General features: G+C 45.9%; 1 protein-coding gene across 2 annotated transcripts in view; it reads left to right on the top strand.

Moving 5' to 3' along the window:
* The first annotated feature begins 8,836 nt into the window (after positions 1 to 8,836).
* The window catches only part of gpn1 (GPN-loop GTPase 1), a 43,636-nt gene continuing 41,871 nt past the window's right edge, over positions 8,837 to 10,601 (top strand). For both annotated transcript variants that reach the window (XM_072264675.1, XM_072264674.1), the window contains exon 1: positions 8,837 to 8,971. In XM_072264675.1, coding sequence (XP_072120776.1) covers positions 8,876 to 8,971 — 96 coding nt within the window. In that variant the 5' untranslated portion in view covers positions 8,837 to 8,875. The remainder of the gene's footprint in view (positions 8,972 to 10,601) is intronic.

Below are 10,601 nucleotides of genomic sequence, written 5' to 3'. Positions count from 1 at the left end.
CCCGCACCGGCCCAACGTGAAACAACGACCGAGCGACCACCGGCTGCTGCCGTCGGGTCGACAAAAGCTGCAAACGCCGACCCCACCCGCCCGCACCACGTGCCGTGGACACCTCGGGATAATTTCGCGCCGCTCCCCCTCATTTTACAGCCTCGGGTCTCCGGGGCTCCGGGTCCCTTCAGTTCAGCGGCTGCGCCTAGCTCAGGTGGAGGTAGTGAGTGGTACACGCAAAGGGTCTCTCCCTTCTGCCATTGACCCACCAAGCGGTGTGCACACTTGACACGGCCGAGATCCGCTGGCAGTCAGCATCCTCTGCAAGTCAACACGATCGGAGACTGTGAGAGGAGGTGTTCAATGATCTCCGCGCTGTGGCATAGCACCAAACCATAGACGGCACAGGAATGGCTCCACCGAACCCAGTACAACTGTCCCGACATGGGGCACCCCCCTCCCAAAGCAGAAGGACGTTGCGAGGGACCCGTTCACCTTCACTAAGCACACCGCGGTAGTGATACAGCAAAATATGGCCCGACCCCGAACGCTCACAGAGTCCCAAAAAGGTATTCATACGTAACCGTATAACAATTACAGCACGGAAACAAGCCATCTCGGCCCTTCTAGTCCGTGCCGAACGCTACCCTCACCTAGTCCCACCGACCTGCATTCGGCCCATTACCCTCCATTCCTTTCCTGTCCATATATCTATCAAATTTAACTTTAAACGACAACATCGAACCTGCCTCAACCAGAAGCTCGTTCCACACAGCTACAACTCTCTGAGTAAAGAAGTTCCCCCTAAACTTTTGCCCTTTAACTTTCAACTCGTCCTGTTGTTTGAATCTCCCCCACTCTCAATAGAAAAAGCCTATCCACGTTAACTCTATCTATCCCCCTCAATTTTAAATACCTCTATCAAGTCCCCCCTCAACCTTCTATGCTCCAAACAATAAAGACCCAACTTGATCAACCTTTCTCTGTAACCTAGGAGATAAAACCCAGGTAACATTTTAGTAAATCTTCTCTGTACTCTCTCAATTTTGTTGACATCTTTCCTATAATTCGGTGACCAGAACTGTACACAATACTCCAAATTTGGCCTTACCAATGCCTTGTACAATTTCAACATTACATCCCAACTCCTCTACTCAATGCTGTGATTTATAAAGGCCAGCATACCAAAAGCTTTCTTCACCACCCTATCCACATGAGATTCCACCTTCAGGGAACTATGCATCATTATTCCTAGATCCCTCTGTTCTACTGCATTCTTCAATGCCCTACCATTCACCATGTATGTCCTATTTTGATTAGTCCTACCAAAATGTAGCACCTCACATTTATCAGCATTAAACTCCATCTGCCATCTTTCAGCCCACTCTTCTAACTGGCCTAAATCTCTCTACAAGCTTTGAAAACCTACTTCATTATCCACAACTCCACCTACCTTAGTATCATCTGCATCCTTACTCATCCAATTTACCACCCCATCATCCAAATGATTAATATATATGACAAACAACATTGGATCCAGTACAGATCGTCGAGGCACACCACTAGTCACCAGCCTCTAATCTGACAAACAGTTATCCACCATTACTCTCTGGCATCTCCCATCCAGCCACTGCTGAATCCATTTTACTACTTCAATATTAATACCTAACGATTGAACCTTCCTAACTAACCTTCTATGTGGAACCTTGTCAAAGGCCTTACTGAAGTCCACATAGACAACATCCACCGCTTTACCCTCATCAACTTTCTGAGTAACCTCTTCAAAAAATTCAATAAGATTTGTCAAACATGACTTTCCACGCACAAATCCATGTTGACTGTTACTAATCAGACTCTGTCTATCCAAATACTTATATATACCATTTCTAAGAATACTTTTCATCAATTTACCCACCACTGACGTCAAACTCACAGGCCGATAATTGCTAGGTTTACTCTTAGAACTCTGTTTAAACGTGGTCCACTCCCTGTCAAACTTCGTCTCATCAAGGGAGAGAAGAGCGGCTGACAGACCAGCCTCTCGGGACAAGTAGGTCAGATCCCCAATAAGGTGGATATTGTCCTGGGACTGTGTACGACTGGTCAGGGCAGGCCACTTGCACCAGCACAGAGCCCAGACCATTGTCTGGGCAAAGATCTTGTACTCCGCACTGAGGAGAGAGACTGAGCGCCAATTCTTTAGGCAATGGAGATCACCCTTCTTTGGCAGCAGGGCTACAAATGTACTGCACCGAGAGGGGGCATCTCAGCTGTCCTTAGGTTTTCCCCCAAATCCCTGTGTAATCAGCCCCAACTGTCAACCCATCCAGCCCTGCCGACTTGCTTCTCTGCAGCTGGCTGAGGGGACCAGTCATCTCTAAAGATAGCGGAGCATAAGACCATAAGATATAGAAGCAGAATTAGGCCATTTGGCCCATCAAGACTGCTTTGCCATTTCAGCAAGGCTGATCCAATTTTTCTCTCAGCCTCAATCTCCTGCCTTCTCCCCGTATCCCTCCATGCTCTGACTAATCAAGAATCTATCAACCTCTGCCTTAAATACACATAAAGACTTGCCTGTAGAAAAGAGCTCTGATAAGGGTGTGGAGGTGAGCACAGCCCAGACGTCCCATGTCCTCCAACAAAACTCTAGGTGGCGTAGTGAGTCGTCAGCTCCAAGTTTGGATTTTACAGTACTGGGTGGTGGCTGTGATTCTTCAAAGATCATGACCATGCAAGTGCATGATCATGCATTTTCCAACATTCTATTTCATTTGCCACTTTCTTGCTCATTCTCCTAATCTGTCCAAGTCCTTCTGCATCCTACCTGTTTCCACAACACTACCTGCCTCTCCACCAATCTTCATATCATCTGCAAACTTGACAACAAAGCCATCTGTTCCATCATCTAAGTCATTTATATACAGCATAATAAGAAGTGGTCCCAACACCGACCCCTGCAGAACACCACTAGTTACTGGCAGCCAACTGGACAAGGATCCTTTTATTCCCACTCTCTGCCTCCTACCAATCAGACAATACTCCAACCATGTTAACAACTTTCCTGTAACACCATGGGCTCTGAACCTGTTAAGCAGCCTCATGTGTGGCATCTTGTTAAGGGCCTTCTGAAAACATACAAATATACAACATCCACTTTATCTGTCCTACTTGTAATCTCCTTAAAGAATTTCAACAGGTTTGTCAGGCAGGATTTTCCCTTCAGGAAGACATGCTGACTTTGTCCTATCTTGCCCTGTGTCACCAAGTACTCCATAATTTCATCCTTGACAATTGACTCCAACTTCTTCCCAACCACTGTGGTCAGGCTAACTGGTATATAAATTCATTTCTGCTGTCTTCCTCCTGTCTTAAAGAGTAGAGTGACATTTGCAATTTTCCAGTCCTCTGGCACCATGGCAGAGTCCAATGATTTTTGAAAGATCATTACTAATGCGTCCACAATCTCCACCACTATATCTTTCAGAGCCCCAGGGTGCAGTTCATCTGGGTGACTTGTGCACCTCTAGGTCTTTCAGCTTTTTGAGCACCTTCTCTCTTGTAATAGTAACCGCACCCACTTCTCTTCCTTCACACACTGCATAATCTGGCACACTGCTCGTGTCTTCTACAGTGAAGATACCACAAAATACTCTTTTAGTTCACCTGCCATTTCCTTTCTTCCCCGTTTTTATTTCTCCTGCTTCATTTTCCAGTGGCCTATATCCACTCTCACATACATGAAAAAGCTTTTACTATCCACTGTGATATTATTGCTAGCTTGCTTTCATATTTCATGTTTTCCCTTCTAATGATTCTTTTAGTTGCTCTCTGTAGGTTTTTAAAAGCTTCCCAATAGTTTTTGCTTTGTTGTATGCCCCGACTTTTGTTTTTACATTAGCTTTGACTTCCCTTGTCAGCCACTGTTGTACTATTTTGGCATTTGATTATTTCTTTGTTCTCGGAATGCATCACCTTCGTCGTTTTCCCAGAAACTCATGCCATTGCTACTCTGCTGTCATCCCTGCCAGCAGCTCCTTCCAATTTACTTTTGCCAACTCCCCTCTCATACCACAGTAATTTAATTTACTCCACTGAAATACTGCCACATCAGACTTTACTTTCTCCCTATCTGATTTCAAGTTGAACTCAGTCATATTGTGATCACTGGTTCCTAACGGTTCTTTTACTTAAGCTCCATAATCGCCTCCGGTTCATCACATAACAATCCAGTATAGCTGATCCCCTAGTAGGCTCAATGACAAACTGCTCCAAAAAACCATCTCATAGGCATTTAACAAACTCACTCTTGAGATCCATTCCCAACCTGATTTTCCCAATTGACCTGCATGTGAAAGTCTCCCATGACTATCATAACATTTTTAATTGATCTTTAGAATATACTAGCAGAGTTGGTAAATGTTTTAGGCAGATAATTAGGGAGTACATGCAGGAGTATGGTCTTGGGTATTTGAGGATTAGCCTACTGTGGCCTGGCCTGGAGTTCCATGGTGGAAATTTCTGGGTGTGGAATAGATTTGATGTTTCTGAGGGATAGAGAGGGTACTGTGAGTGAGAGGGTGTCTGGTCATTTACAACGGCAGTATTTTTCCTTTGCTTATCTTTGCAGATGCTTCTAGAGTGGAAAAGTCAAAAGTTTTTAAGTTCCTCAGGGTCAATATCACAAATGACCTGACTTGGTCCAACCAAGCGGAGTCCACTGCCAAGAAGGCCCACCAGCGCCTTTACTTCCTGAGAAAACTAAAGAAATTTGGCCTTTCCCTAAAACCTTCACTAATTTTTTATAGATGCACCGTAGAAAGCATTCTTCTAGGGTGCATCACAACCTGGTATGGAAGTTGTCCTGTCCAAGACCGAAAGAAGCTGCAGAAGATCGTGAACATGGCACAGCACATCACACAAACCGATCTTCCGTCCTTGGACTTACTTTACACCGCACGCTGTCGGAGCAGTGCTGCCAGGATAATCAAGGACACGACCCACCCAACCAACACACTTTTCGTCCCTCTTCCCTCCGGGAGAAGGCTCAGGAGCTTGAAGCCTCATGCGGCCAGATTTGGGAACAGCTTCTTTCCAACTGTGATAAGACTGCTGAACGGATCCTGACCCTCCAAATATCCAGACCTGCCTCTCGGTTTTTTTGCACTACCTTACTTCCCATTTTTCTATTTTCTATTTATGATTTACAATTTAAATTTTTAATATTTACTAATTTTAATATTTTTAATATTTAATATTTGTAATCCAGGGAGTGGGAAGCGTAGAATCAAATATCACTGTGATGATTGTACATTCTAGTATCAATTGTTTGGCAACAATAAAGTATAAAGTAAAGTAAAGACCCAGTTAGTAAGTGGGTGGGCTCTGGGATATTTCTTTCCTTGTTTGATGTTGAGCTGGGGAAAAGGTTGCCAATGGGTTGTCTGTCTATACAGCAGAATTTTTTGCCATTATCATGAGTCTGTCATAGGCTGAGCAAGCTTAGTCAAGCAGAGTCGTGATCTGCTTGGTACTGCAGTGGTTTGGAATTGAAGTGTTCAAGGATACCTGATCTGTTGACGGAAGTGTACTATGATTTGGAGAGTGCGGGATTAGTAGAACTGTTTTTGGGATCCCTGCACATATGGGTGTACAGTATCGGGTAATGAAAGGGCAGATGTTACCGCAGAACTGGCACTTAATAAGTCAGAGATAGATGTTATAGTCAATATAGGGAAGTACGAAGCCGACTCTTGGCTGGGATTGGGAAATGGCAGAAACTGTGGGATGGGAGTGGGCCAGGGAGGTGGTATTGCAATTTGTTTCAGAGAAGCTCCTTTTTGGGAAGGAATAGGAAGGAAGATATGTGGTTGGTGAGATTGAGGTCAACATGGGTTTGCACTCTACTTTGACACTTGTTGGTAAACATGGAAACAGGTGGAGTGACTTTTGTAAGGTATCACAGATAGTGGAACATGTGATCATGGTGTGCCTCAGATACTCGTTATAGTGTAGGAAGCTGTTTTTGGGTAGACCTGGGGAGCCTAGGTTACAGGATATTGTGGCAAGCATTTGGTTCATAATGACAGATGAGGAAGCTCGTTAACTCAGCAACCATTTTATTGTGATAGACACAATCAGACCGGGCACCATGACCCGGAAAGTGAACCCAACCAGTCTCACACAGATGGGGGAGGTGAGCATCACACACCCCGGTTACAGTTAGGGTGACCCGCAAATACACAAGTGAATAACTGTATAACCCAAGCTAAAATCTAACAATAAATGAATTGGAACATCCCACCACAATCCCAGACATCCCACCTCTCCTGGAAGTTCTGGGAGTCTCCCGCATATTGATGGCAGCTCCCTGACACCCGCGAATTATATACAATATCCCGGAAATTGAGTTTTTTGAGAGGGAGAGCAAGTATCCTGATTGATCTCTCCTTGTGATAAGTAGACCTATCAGTTTTCTCTGTGGACGGGCTTTAGAGTCGACCCGTCTCTCCATCAGATCAGTTTCATGTCTTGCACCGCCATGGCAGAGTGTTTGAAGAAAATATATAAAACGCAATTCACCCCAGACTACACTAAAGTGAACCCCTGCCTAATAGGGGTCAAAAATAATGACAGTGTTGCTCGCTGCACTGTTTGCAACAGTGACTTTTCTATTGCCCAAATGACCGTAAAAGACACGTTGAGGTGAGTTTAACAGGTGTCATTCATTCATTAGCATAGCTAACATTATTTAAACTAGCTGGCTAGCTGCTAAGGAGCTACTCTATTGATGTCCTACGTGATAAGGCCAAACCCCCTGTAGACGTGCTTAAAGTTGTAATAGAATAAAAAAAACGACTCCATGATACAGGTAGTGGAGTCAAGGGATATGGGGAGAAGGTAGGAACTGGATACTGATTGTGGATGATCAGCCATTATCACAGTGAATGGCGGTGCTGGCTCGAAGGGCCAAATGGCCTACTCCTGCACCTATTGTCTATTGATAATGTACCGAAATAGCAAAAAATTATGCCTGCTGATCAACCAAGATAGCAGCAATTGTGAAAATGGCACTGGAACCTTAAAGTTCAGAGGATCTGTACAGGTTCATCCGGACAGAAAGAAGGCCGTACAGAACTTTGGTTGATGAAAGCAACGATATCATGTGTGAGAAGGAATGTGCTATTTTAGCCAGGTACTAGAATGAAACACAGGATTAGGTAACAGTTGGATTTGTAGACAAGCCAGTGTGCAATGATGACAAAGCTGAAAAGATATTCAACTGCATTGCATCATCCATGCATGACAAAGGCTTTGAATGGTCTAATTGTGTAGGATTTAGCAGTGACAACTGCAATGTGATGATTGGCAAGAACAACTCTGTCTTATCAGGAGTGAAAGCACAGGCCCCTCATATTTACAGCGCTGGCTGTCCAAGTCACCTGGTCAACGTTTGTGCCAAAACTGCTGCTAAGGAGCTCTCAGTGTCACCTGAAGAGCTGCTCATTGACATCTTCCACTACTTTGAGAAAAGTTCCAAACGAAGAGAAGACCTAAAACAGTTTCAGGAGTTCTGCAGTGTTGCCCAGCACGGAGTACAAAAGCATTGTCCTACACACTGGCTTCCTTTAGGAAAAGGTTTGGACCATCTGCTCCACCAATGGCCAGCCTTTATTTCATATTTTGCGTCAAAGAGTGAGAATCAGAAGTCATCTCATATTCAGAAGAGGCTGAAAGACCCCCAAATGAAAATATACATGTGCTTTCTCCATAATGTCACACAATGTTTGACAAATTCAATTTGGTTTTTCAAAACAAGGCACCTATCCTCTTCAAGTTGGATCAGGGTGTAGAAGAGCTCCTGCATGACACAGCAAGCAGATTTATTGAGCCAAAAGTATTGAGAGAACAGAACATTCAGGAGATAGATGTGAGCAACCCTGAAATTCACCGCCCAGATGAAGAGCTTTTTACTGGGTATCTGGCAAGGAAGCAGTTGCTAAGCGAGGAAGCACAAGAGATCCCCCCTTACAAGACAAAGCAGTTCTTCAAAGATGCCAGATAATTCTATGTCGGGTGCTTTCAAAAAATCTTGGAGAAGTTCCCAATGAGAGACCAAATCTTGAAAGATCTGTAAGTGGTCAATACAAAGAGCCAAGATGAGGTGAATCCAGACCAGATTTTGACTTTGGCAGAGAGATTTCCAAATGTGATCAAGGCAGATGCAAGAGAACAGCTCCACTTGGAAGTCCTGGATTCTGTCTTAATTAACCTTGAAGGACTGGTGCCAAACTACAAAAGTTTGCCAGTTGAGGAGTTCTGGGGGAAGCTGCCCAAAGTGAAATCTGTGATATATATGTGTGTGTGTGTGTATAAATAGTTTCAATATGTGCTCAAATAAATTGTTGTGATTTTTCATATCAAATATCCTGTTTACAGTCACCCTTGGAGGTTGACCCGGGGGGGGGGGGTGTTACCTCCCTGAAATGAGTTTTTGCAGGGTGGGATGTCTGCAATCCGCAAAAGCATTTTCACAGAATAATAAACCGAGCTGGTCGTTAGAGGTACAGGGGCGGCCTGTCCACCTCGCCGCTCCCCGGAGCGTCACCATATTCCGGCACCTAAAGCGGAGGGACGGCTCTGGCCAGCGGGGCCTCGGAGAACTTGTCAATGGAGAGTTGGGGCGACCGGATCACTGCGGAGGGACAGGTCTCGCCAGCGGGGCCTCGGAGAGCCTGTTGTGAAGAGTTGGGGAGGCAGGGTCACCGCGCTTCCCGCTCGGTGCGGGTCGCCATCACCCCGCTCCAGGACGTCATCATTCAGCGTCGGGGTGCCGGTCGCCATCACCCCGCTCCAGGACGTCATCATTCGGCGTCGGGCGGCAATGGCGGCGGCCGCAGAGCCCGGAGGCCCGAAGGTCGGCGCTGTCTGTCTGATCGTCCTCGGCATGGCGGGCTCCGGGAAAACCAGTTTCGTCCAGGTACCCAGGGGAAGGACAGGGACAGGGACTTGGGGAAAGCTGACTAGTTCGGGACTGCAGTGTCTAGGCTCGGCTGGGGGAGTTGAGCTTGCCTCGGCCCGGCCTGAGGTGATGGGAGCCGAGGCCGGGACGGGGCCAGGGACGGTGGTGATGCAGAGGGGCGCTGTGAACAGCCGCGGTCCGTGACTGGGACCTCCTGATGTGATGATCTGGGTGGAGATGTAGGTGGGTTCTTGGTCGATCTGCAGCTGTAGGAAGCATGTCAGGACACAGTGTGATCGAGACCGGTTGCAAACACTGTTCGTTTTCCGCTGCTGTCTGTAAGGAGTTTGCACATTCTCCCCGTGACCGTGTCAGTTTCCTCCGGGTGCTCCGCTTTCATTCCACAGTCCAAAGACGTACCAGTTGGTAGATTAATTGGTTATTATAAATTGTCCTGTGATTACATTAGGGTTAAACACGGGGGTGGGGGTGCTATTGCTGGACAGAGTAGATTGAAGGACTGGAAGGGTCAATTTGCTGTGTCTCAATAGACAAAGGACAGATCGAGTTATGCACCGCGGACCAGTTTAATATTGACAATATTCTTGCGGACCGGCCGACCCGGGGGGGGGGGGTGGGTGGGTGTTAAACGCGATCGGAATATAGGTGATAAGTCAACTATAAGTCACTTGTAAGAGGCAAATACACTCAATTTTGTTTCTAAAGGTGTTTATCTAACGAATTTAATATTAAACACACAGCGCATATTTTCCTCGCATGAATGTGGCAATAAGTCAATTATAACAGTGGTCCCAAACCTCTGGGCCGCGAAGAATGCAGCGGTACAGCGGTAGCGAGAACGCACCCAGCACATCTTTAAGAAAAAAGTCGAAATAAACAAGCTAATTGATTAGGTGCCGCCCGGCACGTAAATGTCGGTCCAAATCAGAGACAATGCAATCGGCAATCGCCTCTGATCTGGGCCGACATTTACGTGCTGGGCGGCACCTAATTAATTAGCTTGTTTATTTCGGCTTTTTTCTTAAAGATGTGCTGGGAGCGTTCCAGCCACCGCTGTATTCTTCGCGGCCCGGAGGCTGGGGACCACTGAATTATAAGTCACCTATAAGTCAATAGCATCATAACATTTTAAGTAACGTTTGGATGTTAAACACACAGCGCATATTTTCCTCATATGAACATATAAAATCATTGCAACACACCAATATCGCTGAATCAGTGGGAGCCCTGGGCTTGTTTTCCTGCAACAAGACGGTTCCATCGAGGGGTGATGGGAGACAGCGATACTCGAAGGGGGTTCCTTATGTCCAGTCTATTCCGCATTTAGTTTTCGTTGCATTCATTGCAGAAAACTCTGCTTCGCAGAAGTATGTTAGAAATGGAAGCAACGTTTTCAGTGCTTTCGTGGCTATCTCAGGATATTCAGTCTTGACTTTGATCCGGAATGCCGGCAGAGATGTTACGTCAAACATACTTTTCAGCCCACTGTCATTTGCAAGCTCGAGGAGTTGATCTTTTTCCCGCGCTGACATGGATGATTCACCGGGGACATTCACAAATGGGTCACGGACCCATTCCTTTGCACATCTTGGGTCACTGATGACCTCGCGTGCGTTAAAATTCAACA

This window comes from Mobula birostris, chromosome 8, assembly GCF_030028105.1.
Source record: "Mobula birostris isolate sMobBir1 chromosome 8, sMobBir1.hap1, whole genome shotgun sequence".
Classification (NCBI taxonomy): Eukaryota; Metazoa; Chordata; class Chondrichthyes; order Myliobatiformes; family Myliobatidae; genus Mobula; species Mobula birostris.
The sequence above is the reverse complement of the archived record's forward strand: the minus strand, read 5'-3'. Positions and strand labels throughout refer to the sequence as shown.